Source organism: Pantherophis guttatus, chromosome 2 (genome assembly GCF_059756535.1).
Source record: "Pantherophis guttatus breed Tessera chromosome 2, ASM5975653v1, whole genome shotgun sequence".
NCBI lineage: Eukaryota > Metazoa > Chordata > Lepidosauria > Squamata > Colubridae > Pantherophis > Pantherophis guttatus.
Genome location: NC_142064.1, coordinates 221,253,451 through 221,271,472, shown reverse-complemented (window position 1 = coordinate 221,271,472; position 18,022 = coordinate 221,253,451). Strand labels below are relative to the sequence as shown.

General features: G+C 36.0%; 1 protein-coding gene across 2 annotated transcripts in view; it reads left to right on the top strand.

Annotated features, from left to right (window-relative positions):
- The window catches only part of ARHGEF3 (Rho guanine nucleotide exchange factor 3), a 134,662-nt gene that overhangs the window by 31,292 nt on the left and 85,348 nt on the right, over positions 1–18,022 (top strand). For both annotated transcript variants that reach the window (XM_060688323.2, XM_034436806.3), the window contains exon 3: positions 13,127–13,190. In XM_060688323.2, coding sequence (XP_060544306.2) covers positions 13,127–13,190 — 64 coding nt within the window. The remainder of the gene's footprint in view (positions 1–13,126; positions 13,191–18,022) is intronic.

The window sequence follows — 18,022 nt, the reverse complement described above, 5'->3', positions numbered from 1 at the left end:
TGGATCTCACAGAACGTGCAGTAGAACAGTAATTGTCACATTATATTGACATTGGCTTCTAAAGGATAATTATTTAATGTATAATATTATATCCCTGGAAGGAATAGATTTGATCTATTTGATCCAGTTTCCTTAGATACTGAAACTTTAAGTTGCTTAATTAAAATGGGCAAAGATTCTGTGGATTTGAGGTTTCATATGGAGAGGATGAGTCACACAGCATAGCAGATTTTGTAGTGCACGCCCAGAAAGGAATACAAAACATTGTGTTCTATTGGTAACACAGTGATGACAGTCCAAAGGTGATCTCAGACTCTCTCTCTCTCTCTCTCTCTCTCTCTCTCTCTCTCTCTCTCTCTCACACACACACACACACACACACACAGAGAGAGAGAGAGAGAGAGAGAGAGAGAGAGAGAGAGAGAGAGAGAGAGAGAGCTTCTGTGAAAATGCAAGGTCCCAGAGGCAAATAGAAACTAAAATAAATCATAAGACTTATGTGAAAATAATACTCATCTTACTGGGAAAAATTGTTGAAGTAAGTATTCTGTTTAGATTAGCTCTTGTAGGCTTCCTTCACAAAAACTTCATCTTTTCATGGCGTATGGAATTTTATAAGGCTTCCATTACCACCACCATCACCATCCATCTTGAGAGTGAGGGAATTTATCTACTTTTACACAATGCAAATCCTGTCTGGTGCTTTCCATTACACTAACCACCAGGAGACAAGCATTACATAATCTGTTTCATTCTACAGTTACTCTTGGATGTACAGTATGAATTGTATTCACAATTGAACCCAAAATTTCTGTTGCTAAGTAAGACAGTTAAGTGAGCTTTATCCCATTTTATGTCTTTTCTTGCTACAGTTGTTAACTGAATCATTGCAGTTGTTAAGATAGTAACATGGTTGTTAAGTGAATCTGGCTTTCCCATTGTCTTTGTTTGTCAGAAGGTCGCAAAAGGTATCATATGACTCCAGGATGTTGTAATTGTCATGTATACATGCCAGTTGCCATACCTCTGAATTTTGATTATGTGACCATGAGGATGCTGCAACAGTCATGTCACAATTTTCTGTGCCGTTGTAATTTTAAATGGTGATTAAAGTAACAGTTGTAAGTAGACAACTACCCATACCTGGGACTAGTTCCTGTAACAGGGACATGACATAATGTAACATCTGACGACATAAGGAAAGGTGAGCTGTATATATGAATAGATACTATATAACTCACTGAGTATCCCATTATTAGAATTTGGATAGCTGATAAAGCGGAGGCACTAGTCATCTGAAGTGCAAAGGTCCCGGAGTTCAATTCCTAGGAATAACATCTGGCTGCCTATGCCTAACAAGTCTTATATAGGACAAAATGAGTTATGTGGTGCCTCCTGGTGGTCAATACATCTAATAGGATGAGATAGTAAGGAGAGAAAAATCACCAAAGAATATGTCTTGTAATTGGGCTGATTGTCATGCCAATTTAGACTTGTACTTAGTTTTTCTTTATCTCTGTTCTGACTGTTTTCTCACTTGCCTAATTCCCCTTGGGAAATGAGCGTACCAAGGAACTAGCCAATTTTGCTGAGCATCAACCTTAACAGTATGTCTCAGTGTTCCTGGATACTATATTGATAACTTCTTAAAATGTCTGAAAGCAGATTGTGAATTAACATGGAATTTTTCTATTCAGAGAAATCCATAATTTTTATTATGTATGACCAAGACCTTGGGTATATAGGGAGTAACTTATGCACAGGAAGTACTTCTTTAGATTCTACCCACAACTCTCATATACTCTTCCCATTCTCAACATTTTTAAGAAAGCACTAAACCCTTCTAATTAGCCCCAAACCAGTCCTCATTAATAACATGAAATTAAGCAATAGTAGACATACTTCTTAAGTGTTAAATGATTAATAAAAATATTTCTTTTTCAATTTGAAATTAATCACTTGAGTATGGAGACACTGACTTCTAGAATGACTACCTTTTACCTAATTGCATATAATGCCTGTTGGGAATACAACATTCTGGCCTTTTATCTAGTGTGGGAATTTATTTTAGAAACTATATATTCTCTAATCTCACCAGGGACCTGGTGGCTCAGCAGACTAAAAAAGCATTGTGATTAACACCTGCTGTCTGCAATTACTGTAAGTTCGAATCTCACCAGGCTCAAGGTTGACTCAGCCTTCCATCCTTTCTAAGGTAGGTTAAATGAGGACCCAGTTTGTGGGGGCAATAAATAAGCAGTATAAATATACAAAAGTATGAAGGCTATTGCTTAACGCATTGTAAGCCGCCCTGAGTCTCCGGAGAAGGGCGGCATATAAATCAAATTTTTTAAAAAAATTATATACACATTTATATGTATAAATGTGTAATTTGCTTATTATAGAGAAATGGGCCTGTTTCTTTGAAAGATTAATAATAGCAGCTGAGGAAAATAACAAACAACTTTCCAAATAATTAGCATTCTGGGCTGTGTTTCTTAGGACTGTATAAATCCTTCAAAAGCAGCACTTCACAAAGTGTGGCAGCAGTGAGGAGCAACTTCTGAAGCAGCCATACAAATTGAGAGATAAAAGATAAAAAATGTCTGCTTGAGCTATTTGAAAAGAAAGGTTATGCATACTGTAGCACTTCTCTCAAAGGATTTGCATAGGCATAACAAGTTGTTCGTTTAAATGTGTGCTTGGCAAAGCTCTAATTTGTGTTAAATACACTGTAAAAGAAGAAATTATTATCATGAAATATTGATCACATTGTGATTTTGTATGTGTTTAAAACACACTAAGGAATGGGAGCAAGAATATGAAGCTTGAAGCAATAACCTTGAATAATATTTGGTCTAATATATGCTTACTGTTCTGTCATTAAACAAAGTCTGGAAAGTGCTCTAAATTTACTTCTGTTTCACATTAAATAATCAATTTCAAGGTTTCTAGCTAGACTGAGATATATCCAAAAGTAGTAATTCATCCTCAAAGGATCTAAATGCTGAATATTTACAGATTAATTGCTGTTCTGCTTTGTGAGGCTTTACTCAAGCAAAGTCTCAAATACTACATAAAGTACTAAAATAAAAGAGAGTCAACAGCCCTATCAGTAATTGGCACAGATCTGGGGAGTGCCAGAGAAACAGTATTTTTCAGCTTTTGGAGTGTTATTTGGCAGAAGTCACAGTCCAGAAGTTGTATATAAAGCATACCAATGCAGCAAATCATTTCTTCCATCCTCTGTCTGCTCCTTCATGAAGGGTGTGCATATTTTAAATAGTTAACTACAGGTAGTCCTTGTTTAGCAACTGCCTCATTTAGCAACTGTTTGCAGTTATAGCAGCTATAGCATAAATAACTTTGTAACTAATCCTTGCATTTATGAACTTCACAGGTTTGTAAAGCAAAGGCAAGCTGAAGATCATACTTCAGCATACAGAAGCATACTTTGCAACCACTTTGCAACCACTTTCAACGATCAAGTTGCTGGTCCCAATTCGAGTTGCTAAACAGGGGCTACCATTATATCCCTGGTAGATGCTGTAGTAGCATATAGTATGGAGTGGATATATGAGTCATTTCTGAAATAATTACCAAGTTGCAAAAATGATCTATTCTTAACCTCTAGCTTAAGGTAGGGTTCTAGAGTAAGCATCATTAGGGTCTCATTAGAGAAGTGGACAATATTAAAGTTACTCTTTTCCTGCTAAGTATAGATTTATTATCTTTAAAATATAGATATATTACTTCCTTGTGTTAATTTTACTTATATTCATGCTCCTGTTGCAATTTAATTCCAATTAATGTGAAAATCCAGTGTGTACTGCTCAACATAGCAGCATATTTCAATTCTTAACAGATATTTGCATCTAATTTAATGTTTAATAAATGTAATACAGTCATGAGGCTGTTTCAAAACTCGGTATTTGATACATTTTGAAGCAGAAAACTTGTCCTGACGCTTGTCTTTCTCCCAGTAGTCAACATGCAAGGAAGAACTTGCTGAAAAGGACTAGGGAAGACAGAAGAGCAGTGTTCCAATATTTGAGGGGCTGCTACTAAGAGGAGGGGGTTAACTTATTTTCCAAAGCACCAGAGATCAGGACAAGAAACAATGGATGAAACTAATCAAGGAGAGAAGCAACCTGGAATTAAGGAGAAATTTCCTGTGAGAAAAATTAACCAGTGGAACAGTTTGACTTCAGAAGTTGTAGGTGCTTCATCACAGGAGGTTTTTAAGAAAAGATTGGACAACCACCTGCTTGAAATGGTATAGGGTCTCCTGCTTGAGCAGGGGATTGAATAGAAGACCTCGAAGGTCCCTTCCAGCTCTATTCTGATTGATTGATGACGGCTGTCTCATGGTTCACTATTTCTTCCAGCTGAAATAGTGGGTCACGTGGTAAGTCACATGCTTTTCTCTGTAACCATTGGTTTTAATATTTGGCTCGTCTTCTGGAACAAATTACTGACAAAGGGCCAAGTTTCCACTGTATCTTAAATATATAACAAATTAGAACAAAAGGACAGAAAAAGTCATTTTTTGAAATACAGAAGATACAAAGAAGCCATATTAAGCTAGCTTGCTAACAAAAATTCTGCAAAGTATAATATATGTAATCCAAATATCTCAACCTCTCAAACTGAATATTCTGAAAAAGAATATTGTTCCCACATGCTTCAAATCTTTATAGGATGCCCTTTTTTGTTCAGAAGAAGGAAATTCCTTGTGTATTCTGCATGGGTCACCAGTCATAAAAGTGCAGACAGCACATACAGACTTGTGTGTGTCAGAAATAATAAATCTTGGCCAACAGTACAACTAAAGAATTTGAAACAGATGCAGCAAAGCACATACTTCACCATAACACAACAAAGAAGCATTTTTAAAAGGCATTGTGAGCCATTCTTTTTCTCTCAAGAGACTATCCTTTGTGAAAATGAAGACCTAGCCAATTTGAACACCAGAGGGTGGTATTTACTAAGAATAATTTTTTATAATACTGGTACTATGTATTAATTTTCTATATAAAGTACTCTTTTTGCTTCAAAGGAAGACCAGGATTTTGCCCTAATCATTAATTTTAAAATGGATGTCTTATCTAAGATTTGCTGATTGAAAAAAATTTCCTGCATAGTTTTCTATGAGAAAGAGAATTGTTTTAAATTTGTGAAGTGCAGGAAATCAGGAGCCAAGGCTGTTTAAATAATGCAGGTTTATTGTATGCTAACATTCTCTAAAAGAATCTGAACTACTAACAATCAAAGCAAATTGGCAGTAGATAAAAATTAGTGGAATTCAAGGTGGGCTTGACTTAGATCTTGGTGGGCATGAAGGGACTCGAGTCTAATGATGTGATTTACCTCTCCCTCGGGCTCAGCCTGGCAATCTATCTATATAAAAGGATGTATGTATGTATGTATGTTTGTTTAAGCATAATTCTGGAACGCCTCGAGCAATTTCGACCAAACTTGGTACGCAGGTGACTTACCCCCCGGAGACAAACACTGTGGTGGTAAGACACCCCTGGTGTGTATATGTGTGTCTGTATGTTCCAGCATAACTCTGGAAAGCCTGGGCCTTTAAGGAGAGTGAGTGTGGCGTCCTAGAACGACATTTGTTCGTGATGTCATGGGAGGGGGAAGGGAGCCTGATTAGGCCAGTACAGCAGTAGGCCTATGAAGGGAGCCTGATTAGGCCAGTACAGAGGCCTTTGATTGACCATGCTCCCTCACACAGTGGGCCTTTAAGGCTTTTAAAAGATGGAGGTTTGAAGTACTTCTATTAGTTTATGCAGGATACTTCTCTTGTCCAGTGGTATATCAATCCTTTTTTAGCCACACTTGGGAGATAATGGGGTTGTAATTGGGAAGCTGCAAGAGTTTGAAAGCCTGTCATGATCTATTTTAGTTAGTATAAGTCATTTTATCCATCGTGCATTTGGTGAGGCATCTAACACATTACACATTTTGTTGAGATGCCTAAAAGCTGTGGATTTGAGTTATGGAAATGTTTGAATCATTTCCCTTTTATTATGTAGTTTGCTAGTCCATATATATCTGTACTGAACAACCTAAAGCAACTTAGTAACTTGAATCCCTTACAGTGCTTTTTATATAAACATTTGATTTTAACAGTAAAGGTATACTTGATTCTAATGTGTTTATGGTAAGCTTGCCCTGTTTTCTTTAAACTTCTACTTATTTTGTTGTAAGTGCAGAATTGTTGTGTAGCATAAATGGAAACTTTCTTTAACATGTACAATTTATGTTAAACTTTGATCTGTATATAGACTGTAAGAGATTTAATTCACATAACATACTCAACCTAAACAAGCAAATTGCATGATGATTTAATTCATTGTGTGAATCAGACTATTTGTGATCTTTGTAAAGGATGGTAAAGGAATTCCTTTATAAATTAGTGTACATATTCTATATTTAAAGTATTGAAAGCTTGTTTTGCCATCAACATACATATTTGGATCATTCTGCTTAAATAGGTAATTTTTGTCATTTTAAGTAGTATATCTGGCAAAACAAATAGTTTGTGTGTGTTTCCATACAGAAGGACTTCATGCAGGTATATCTAATCCTAACCGCTTACCTGTGAAAGTGAAATGTTATGGCTTGTATACTTCAGTAAAATCCATAAAAGTCTGTGTAGTTTTGTGTCTGTTTGAAACATTCATTTGGGCAAAATGCTGCACAATAGGGCAAAACTTTGTCATCAAAGGTACCCCAATGGGCTAATCTATGGAATTCTGGGACTCCCTCAACCAAAATTTGAGAATTTTTTTTAAATTGCTGCTTCAGTGTTGCCACTGCACTGCTATAGTTGACCAGTCATGTGATCCTCATTTTCAGCATTTCCTAATAGGTTCCCACCTACAAGTCAATGTGAAACCTCGAAGGAACTGATATGATTGCCAACACTTCCATGTTCCTTGCTACTTTCCCACTAGCAAAGATTTTGCTTTTGGGAAGCTTGCAGGGAGAAAGTCAACAGACAAACAGTCCAGTACCTCTAAGCTTGCACTGAACTGGCCACTCATGCGTTCCCTCCCTCCTCACCTGAGCTACTTACTTGCCCGCTGAGAAGGGGAGGGAGGGAGGGAGGGAGGAAGGAAGGAAGGAAAAAAGAAAGGAAGGGTGGGTTATTCACTGCCAACTTCCCACAAGGAAGTTCAATGGAGAAGCAAGAGGAAGTTGGGAGACGCTTCAGCACCCACTAATTTTTTCCCCACTCGTGTTCATTCTGTTAGTCTGTTTAGGTGATATCTCTGAAATAGGACTAAGACTTTGATACAATACATCTGGGTTGTCTAATTGCTATATATATATATATATATATATATATATAGCAAAGCATGTTCTGTGAACCAGCCATTATGGCTTGAGTGAATTAACTAACAGTGGTTTATACCCAATAACCAATGGCTTAGCATGATATGTGGGCCCTGTTCTTTATAAGATGCTGTTTTCTTTTTTGCATAGGCCAAGGATAACAAGAAGATGCAACACGTTGTTGCAGAATGGAAGTTTTGGAGTAAAATTCTCCTCAGCATAGGGCAGGATAATGCCCATGATAATGTTTTTTTTTGGGGTGATCATAGGTCAACTTGATTCCTTGTAATGCACGTTTTGATCTTGCCATGTATGAAAAGCACCCCTTAAATTATTAAATCTTAAATTGTCGACAAGTAAGCCCTAAAACATCAGTACGGGCTCAGAGCAGTAGTATCTTGAGTACAAGATATTTTTTATTTTATTTGCTTTACATTATTTGTAAGCCACTCCAGGCATATAATTTTGGATGGCCTTTTGTTCACATATACAAGATATTATTTTGCAAATAGTCATCTGTATCTAATGTTTGTATGGTTCAAATCTTTGCCTAACCCCAGTATTATTTCCTCTTTCAAATTATTTTCTATCTTCTCCTTGTGATCTAGGGATTACTGTAGTGTTCAGTTCTCTATTTGTATAATAGAGTGTTGCATTAAAACTATGGCGAACATCTCTGAAGTTTGTTGTACAAATAGTCCTCAACTTACAGCAGTTCATTTAGTGACTGTTCAAAGTTACAATGGCACTGAAAAAGTGACCTATGACTGTTTTATTACATTTGTGACCCTTGCAGCATCCCCATAGTCACATGATCAAAATTCAGATGTTTGGCAGCTGTGTCATACTTATGACAGTTGTTGTGTCCTGGGATCTTGTGATCCCCTTTTGTGACCTTTTGACAAGCAAAGTCAATGGGGAAGCCTGATTCACTTAACAACTGTGGCACAAAAGGGTGGTAGAATGGGACAAAATTTACTTACAAATGTTTCCCTTAGCAACAAAAATTGGAGGCTCAATTGTAGTCGTAAATCGAGGACTACCTGTTATAGCATTAAATGACTCATTGTCATTCAACCTATCCTAGTTAGTGAAATTATTATGAAGTCGAAATGAAAGAATGACTATGTATCTTTATGGTTCTTGGGATAATGTAAAAAATAAAAGATTCTTCCTTGATCTTTCAAACTGTAGCTTTGTTATGTACCTGTTTAAGTGATTATATGTAGTATATTTCTGTTGTTTACAGTACTTTTTAAAGACACTATATTCAAATGAAATTCGTTTTTGAGTAATTTGTTTCCTATGTATTATCTCCTGGGAAATCTAGACAAATCATTCCCTTGAATAATTTTTAGACATTGAATCTTGATATTCATATCCTTGGGTAATAATAGTGAGAGAAGTTCATAAAAATATAAATTTGCGTGATCTAGTATGACATTGTATGAAATTACATCTATGATGATTTTGGCATAAATTTTTAATAAATATATGGTACTTGGTTTCTTGACCATAACAGTTTGTAGGGACATCTCAGATTATATGTCCTTGATTTTTAACATACTTATTTAGATATAAAACGTGTGAATTTCATACTTCCTGCATTTAGGATTATAAACTCAGTGCAGTATCTTGCAATTGTTTATTAAAAATATTTTTGAGTGTAGATAAAATGTAGCAGAGTGATGATGTAATCGAATTCATAACAAAACTAGGAGAGTGAAATTATGTTAAATAAAACCTCTTGTGAGAAATTCTAGAAATTCACTGTGTTTGTGTGTTTATAACAAGTTACTGAGTTTTTTATGTCAATCAGCACAAACCTAAATAAATGAACAGGCTATCTAAATTGATACTTTAGTTGCTAAATCTATGCTAAATTCAAGCCCCTGCCAGCATGTACAATGGGCTTTTGTTTTGTTTTTGATCTCTTACGGGGTGGGGGGGGTGTCATTTTTTAAGGAAATCACTTAGGTCTACCATCTGCCAACACTGAGCCAGTGTTTACAAAAAAAGTTTATTCGGATGTGCCAAACTGTAAATGCTGTAAGTATTCTCCAAAGCAGCAGCAAGACAAGAAGTAATGGATGGAAATTTATCAAGGAGAGATCCAACCTAGATTTAAGGAGAAATTTCCTGACAGCAAAAACAATTAACCAATGGAATGGCTTGCCTCCAGAGGTTGTGGGTGCTCCATTACTGAAGGTTTTTAAGAAGCAATTGGATAATCATTTTCTGGAATTGTATGGAGTCTCCTGCTTAAGCAGGAGATTGGATTAGAACACTTTCGTGTCCCTTCCATCTCTGTTTATTCTGTAGTCTATTCTTCATTTAAGGCAAATTGGTGATTGTAAGGTAGGCTTTCATGCTTCTCCTACCTTGAGACCAACTTAGACATGAAAGATAAAACTGGCTGGTCATCTTTGACCAAAACAACTATGAATGGTGGGTGAAGGTAATGAATTAGATTGGAATGGCAGTTTTGGGTGGGATTGAACTTCTTATTTGGTTAGATTTCCTAAGAAAAAATGTTTTCTTGCTTCTTTCTTTTCTTTTTATAATTGTTGAGAGGAAGCAACACAAGTATAATGTGAGAACCTCACTGCTGGGGTTTCTGGCTACTCCTTTGATTAAATCTTCATCTGTATACAAACTAACACAACAGCTGAGGCTTAATTTCACTTCTAGAGCTTTTAAGGAATTATGCTGCAGGCTAATACTACATACTTTGAAGTGTCTTACATTCATATTCATATTTCCTGGTAAAACAGGGACTTTGCATATTTATTCAATAATATCTGCAAAATCACTTTATTGACTCTGTATAAAATTCAACCACATAAAATGTTGCAAATGTTTGGTTGACACTGCTGCATCTTCCAGGAATATGTCTTACCTCATTGTTGTCATACTAACTTCTAAAAGATGTACCGTATTTAGTACACACGAGTAACACCTCAATGAAAATGTCAGTTGAGAAAAAAAAACCCAAATCCTCTAAATCACAGATGTCAAACTTGCTGTGTCATGTTGCTGTCACGTGACATTTTGCGACATTTTTCCCCTTTGCGAAGCTAGGGTGGGCATGGCCTGTGCATTACGCATCTTCTTGCTCTAAATCTTCACAGTATAGCTCTAAACAAGTCAGATACTTGTTTAATGTCAGATGCTTAATGTATATCAATAATAAATCACTCTGGTTTCCAAATGTTCTGAATATTAGGAATCACACTTCTCACAAACTATGAAGAATTAATGGATGCATTAAATAATATTAGCTTTTAAAATGCACAAAAATCAGTCCTATAAATTATTTACCATGTATTTTAAGGAACATAAACTATACTATTAGAAAGAACTACTTTTGCAGGAAACCCAGTCCTATAGCAGGTCTATTACTCTAATGCCAGGATTCCCAAAACGGGCCTTGGCTGGGTTAATATGAACACTTATTTGCATAATATAAGTAACTTGGTTTCCCCTAACTTCTTACACCCTAGTAAAAGTATGTATAATTTTTTTATATTTTTATGTGCAAAAAAAAAAGGATTAAGAAAACAATTTACACAGGAAAAAAAGTCAGATTGTGAATATGAAGTGCTATTCTCCCAGCAAGATAGTTGGGCTCATTTACACCATGTCTGGTCTCTGGCCACAGATAGTTGTTGTTTAGTAATTGGTTGTGGTGATTGAGTCTTTAGTGAATTGTCACTAAGTGAAAAGTCACTAAGTGAAAATTACATTACTATGTCTATAAATACAGTTTTATTTCAGCTTTCCTTTGCTTTACAGCATCAAAAGGATTTGACCTCCAAACAGCTAGGTTAGCCTAAACAGCAAGGAGAGTTTCCAGAACTTGACTCATAGGAAGCTGGGTAAAACAGCAAATCTTAACCCCTTTTTACCTACTCTCCTATCCTTTGTAATATTCATCGGGGTGCTAAGATAATTAGTCAGAAGAGAATTGATTTTTGTATTTACATTCAATGACGAGGAGAGGATTACAAGGGAGTAAGGCACACAATAGAGAACACACGTAGCAAGGAATGTGCTGATGTTGGCTATTTGCCTAGTCTGCTTGCAGCTGCATGCTGTCAGCTGCTTAGGAGATAAATAAAAGTTTTTAGTGTGAAACTGATTAGGTTCTTGTCAGTGTCAGGCAGAAATACAAGCTGGCAGGAGGCGCTAATCAACTAATTAAGTTTACAGAGCTTTCCATATTAATTAATGGTTAGCATATTTTATGGATGTGCTATGCTATGGAGAAAAGCAGCCCAGGAAGAGAGATTGTTTAGGCAGTGATTCTACTTTCCAAGAGGGGAAAAAGAAAAAAAAATGGTCAAGCAGAGAACGATGAGTACTAATTGACTAGAATGGCAAACACATGATTGAGAGTAAGATGCTGCAGAAGTAGTAAAAGCAGGCATTGGTTTCAAAGTTACTCTTTCATCACTATAATAACTGAATATGGTCACTGTCCAAGGCAGTTGCTAAACAAGGACTATCTTTATACGTCACCTATTAATTTATATTACATTAAGTATCTGTAGTTTGCTAATCTTTGCCTTTCCTGGCAGTAAATACACTATCTGTTTCTAATCCAATTTAATAGTGTCTTAATTCTGTTCAGTAGATTTGGGAAAATGAACAAATGCTTGAGAATTGTTGTAAATTAATTTTGTATCATGACAGTGTTGGGATTCTTCTTTGGGGATTTATTATATTTAGTCTGGATAACACCTAGATGGAAATAAAGAAATGCAGAATATGCAAAGTAAACAAGCAAAGAAACAAAGCAATCAATCAATATATATATATATATATATGTGTGTGTGTGTGTATATATATATATATTTATATATATATATATATGTGTGTGTGTGTGTGTGTGTGTGTGTGTGTATATATATATATATATATATATATATATATATATATATATATATATATATAGGTGGAAAGTGTTTCTAGTATAGTTATGATGACTTTAGTTCCATGGAGATGTTAACAAATAAAAATGTTACCCTAATGATATTTTCCTCTGAAAATGCAACTTTTGCCAACAGTTGATGTTATCTTGCATTCAGCTACCATATCCTTAGTCAATAATCAATCATGTCTGGGGTTGAGATAATTAAAGTCCAACGTTTTGAATCAAGAAGATATTAAACTAGAAAAAAAGAGGTGTGTGTGTGTGTGTGTGTGTGTGTGTGCGCAAAACATCACCAAAGACTAGGCCAAAGGTAGACTAGAGGTAGTTAACATCATGACATCATGCTTCTTTCTCTTGTCTTAATTTCCCAATTATTATTATTTATTTATTTATTAGGAAATATTTTTTCATGTTCCTGTTACTTTTTATGCACAAAATGATAGTAAAACAACTGCTATATCCTTTCCTAGAATGTAGGATTAGTTGCTTATTCACAGTTCTTTTAGTTGTGAAACCATCTGAGCAACGGCATCAACAGAGACTAATCATAATCCTCAAGACACAATCAAAGGAGCAGGATTTGAATCATGAAGCTGCACCCCCCCCCACTTCCTGCAAAGTTTTTCCTGCTTCCATCTGAGTATGAACATTTATTACATAACTAACTTTATTCCCCTTGGTATGTTTAAAAGCTGTAAAATAAATAAACCTCTGTACAGTTTAACATTAATTTACCTAGCATATTAATATTGTGTATATAAATCCACAGGGGGGCATCAAAAACTGGTGATAGAAACAAAAGGATAAAAAAAACATGTTCTTCTTTGCATCTTACAGGCCTAAAGAACAACAGCCCAACTTTTCCTTGTTTCCTTCCACAAAAGCCTGGAATTTCAGAGGGGTGAGTGCTTGTATTTTAATGATTAGTATATAATATGTATGTAGGTTTTCTTTCTGGTGATCTTAGTTTCATCCACCAGAGAATAATTACAATGTCACCTAAGGTAAGATGAGACAATTCTACAAAATTTAAATTCAAAACAGTCACTTAGTTTGTATTTCTTTATGGGAGTCAAATTGATACAGATATTCAGCTTGTTTCATAAGGGATTATTTTTTTATCCAGGTACTTGTCTTTTATATAATCAAAAACTCCTGAGGACATTAATAACTGTAACCTCATCCGGACTTTATTTTTAAACACTATAGATCTGAGGGCTTCCAAGTACATGTAGTGAAGCAATATATTTACATAAACAAATATATATATATATATATATATATATCCAATGGATTCCAAAGAAATAAGATCACCAACCTAATCCAAAAAGAAACCCCCACTAAAATCCAAGACAGAGAACAAGAAAACGGCAAGGCCCTCCTCCCATACATAAAAGGCACCACAGACAGAATAAGCAAAATCCTCCACAAACATAACATCAAGACAGCATTCTGCACAAACCGAAAAATATCCACCATCCTAAGGAACCCCAAAGACAAAATTGAGTTAGAAAATCAAGGAGTATATGAAATCCCATGCACCGCCTGCCCCACCACATACATCGGACAAACCAACAGACGAATAAGTGCACGCATAGAAGAACACAAGAACTCAGTCAGAAAAGAGGAATCAACTTCTTCCCTGGTCCAACACCTTAAAGCCACAGGACATGATACTGACTTTAAAAAGACCAGAACTATCGCCAAAACTGAACACTTTAACAACAGAATAATCAGAGAAGCCATCGAGATAGAAAAATGCCCACACAGCATGAACAAACGAGACGATACCTCCCGCCTACCAGCCATTTGGAAACCCGCCCTTATTGACAAATGAGTCCCTAACACGACGAATGACACCAGACCCACACTCACGAGTGCCACACCTGATGTCACCATCACACATCCACGCAGAAAGCAGACTCAAACCCACACTGATAATGAGCCACGACCAAGGACCAGAAGCCAGACCGCAGCTGCATCATTAGCCACTTTAAACCCCTCCAATCCATACATGAAGCAGACTGACACCCACCATGAAGAGCTCGCACGGCCACAAACACGAAGCCAAACAACAACAACGCAGCTCACCAGCTCAAATCCCCCTGCAACTCAGACTAAGCTGAGCACAACCAAGCCCCCACCCAAACAGAACACACCCCCAGCCAATCAGAGCACAGCCAAGCCCCTAACCAATCAGAACACACCTCCACCCAATCAGAACACAGCCAAGTTCCCACCCAATCAGCTCATACCCCCACTAGCAGTTAAAAGGAAGAGACAGCTGCGATCTTACATTGCTCCTGGAAGCACGAAGCCGAGAACACCAGCCTGAAGATGACGAATGAGACTTCGTCGAAACGTCGCCAAGACACTTCCAATTTTACGTGGGAGAAGACCCGAATAACCAAAGACCTACATACAAACACCCGCGAAAACCTGAGAAAACATATATATATATATATATATATATATATATATATATATATATATATACATACACACACACACACACACACACACACATACATATATACATATATATATATATACACACATATATATACATATATATATACATATATACATATACATATACATATACATATACATATATATATATATACATTATTTAAACTGATATGCTGAAAGATTGAGTGTCTATACCTGAAAAATTTAGTTCTTTTAAAATAAACAAGACTATGACTTCCCCAGGTGTACAATCTGGTGGCTTTCTTGAATTCACATCACCCAGTTGTGCCCTTTCCTGGATGGGAAATCTCATCCCTATCAGGTAAACCAAGTTAGTTTAGTTCAATTCTTTTCTATGATTAATGAAGGAAAGAGGAATTGTAAGGGATAAGGGAGGAATAGGTCCTGAGGTTGTATAGCAATAGCACTTAGACTTACATACCACCCCATAGTACTTTACAGCTCTCTTTGAACGGTTTATAGTGTCAGCATATTTCCCCCAACAATTTTACCAATCTTGGAAGGATGGAAGTCTGACTCAACCGTGAGTCTATCAGGATCGAACTCCAACCTGCAGTGCTGCATTCTAACCATTGCACCACCAGGGCTCCCTATGTATAATATAGAAATGTATAACTTTGTCCAGGTTGGGAGTTGCATATGGCCTTTGAGTGGCATGCAGAAGGCATAGTTTACAGAGTGATTTAGCCCAGGATAAAAAATAAAAGTGGTTTGATTTCATATAATTAATTTAGTAAGCTTACACTTCAATGCTACATTTAATAATTTTCTTCTCTTGTATTAAAAATTACCGTTCATTTCAAATTTTGTAAGAATTCTGAGTGTTGAATCCTATGGATCCAGCATCTCTAGAGCATGGGTTCCCAATCTTGGCAACTTTAAGACATGTGCACTTCAACTCCCAGCATGGCTAGTTGGGAAATTCTGGGAGTTGAAATTCTGGGATCTTAAAGTTGCCAAAATTGGGAAGCTGTTCTCTATAGAGTGTAATTGGTGGAATTGTTCACAGTTAGGGAAGGACCTGTATATTATTATTATTAATGTTTAGATTTCCATACTGCTTCATAGTGCTTTACAGCGGTTTACAAAGATAGCATATAGCATATTGCATATTAGCATATTGCATTAGTATTAGCATATTGCCCCCAACAATCTGGGTCCTCATTAACCACCTCGGAAGGATGGAAGGCTGAGTCAACCTTGAGCCAGTGAGATTTGATCTGCTAATCTGCTGAACTAGCAGTCAGCTGAAGTAGCTACAGTACTGCACTCTAACCACTGCGCCACCTAGGTTTAGGGCAGAGTATCTAGCTGGCCTTTTCCTAGATTGAATTGTTCATATTTGCTGCAAGCTAGATGATGTTGTGATCTTCTGCATCATCGGAGTCAGATGTTGGAGACCATACTTAGACTCAGTTTTCAAGCAATCTGTCTGGGGCAATTTTAATAGGTGGTTCTTTTTTATTATTAGAGTTACTATTAGGAGATGCACCAGCAGGGATGTGAAGGGAAGTGTTCTTGATGGCTGCTCCCCTTATATAGAACAATTGATGCCTTAATAAAGTAAAAATGGCTTCCCACTCTGATGACCTTCTGGAGATCATTTAAGACCTGGCAATTCCCAGAAGGCCTTTGGAGGTCAATAGGCACAATAAGAACTATGCCACTGCTGCTATTATATTTTTATTGTTTTAGATTTAGAGTAATTGCATTTTATTTTATAATTTTTGTATCATATTACCTTATTTACAGTATATACCCCAAAGAGCTTTTAGAATGATACAGATTATAAATCTTAAACACAAAGTATGTAAAGAAAAATAGCACATCTTACATATGCACACCGTGATAACACATCTAGAATATAGAATTGCAAACTGAGTTACTTTCAGGGAGCATTTGCACTTTATGGGTGATTCCTGAGAGCACTCACTGCCTTATTATTACTCTTCTTGGTGCTCATTACATTTATTCTGTGGGTATTACTTATTATTGATTTTGTTTATATGAACAGACCATTAGGTCTATTGTTAAGTACGATCAAAATATTTGTTTCTGCTGGAACAAGAGAGTTTATTTTGGCAAGAAGGTAGAGATCTTATCAGCAGTTCATTGTGTGATATTTGTTTAAGAGATGCCTGTGGCCTATTTCAAATAAAATTTAAAAGTACCAATTAAAATGTAATGTAGCATAGCATAGCATAGCACAGCACAGCACAGCACAGCACAGCACAGCACAGCACAGCACAGTACAGTACAGTACAGTATAGTATAGTATAGTATAGTATATATAATTAATCTTAGGGGGAAAAAGAAAGTCTGAAACTGATAATGATTAACTGTTTCATTTGCACATTCTTAGGCTTAAGCGCAACATGGGATCTGAGTCATAGATGTAGTTGGTTGATCACAATAATTTAGACTTAAATAATTTTAATTTAATAATTTAAATAGAGTTAAATTAACTGAACCAACAAACAATAGTTTTGACAAAAACATAACTTTTTACATGTGTATTTCAGCAGGCACAAATCTTTCAGAAAAATGGGGAAGATGCATACCTGTTCTAAAATGGGACTGACCTCTTTTTAATAAAATTAAAATATTTAAGTAGCTTTAGATAGTTTGATGTTTAATTTTAATGTCACCTTAGTTAAGAGAAGTTAATTCATCTAATTAGTAGCAAACAGGCTGTATTGCAAAACAAATGAGTCATTTAATCATTGTTGTACCCATCTTGAGTCACCTGTGTGAGTTGGGCAGCCATATAAATTCTCATTTAGTAAAGAAATAAATAGTATGTGAGAAAGTTATCTAATTAAACAGGTTGAATATGAAGTTCAAATAGATCTCCACGCAGTGTACAAATTATCAGACTAACTTCATTGTAAGTAGTATAAACTCCGGCTTTGATGACTTTCATTTCTCAAGTTATTTTTTTTTATCTAAGACAATATTTGAAGACGATTATAATACTTATCCCCAAATATACACTTCCAGATTGATGTGTACTTACCAGCTGGTTTCTTTGTTTTTTTAGCCTGAGCCCTCTGAATGAATCACTCACTCTGTGCTGGTTCTTTATTGGATTGCATTGTAGACAGCTTACTGGATATAATTTATACAGGAAAATGCAGATGTTTCTTTTGGGGTTTCCTGTGTCACATTGTTAAGTTACAATTGATTCTTCTTCTTTTGTATAAATGTGAAGGCGAAATAGAAAACATTAAGTGCAAACTT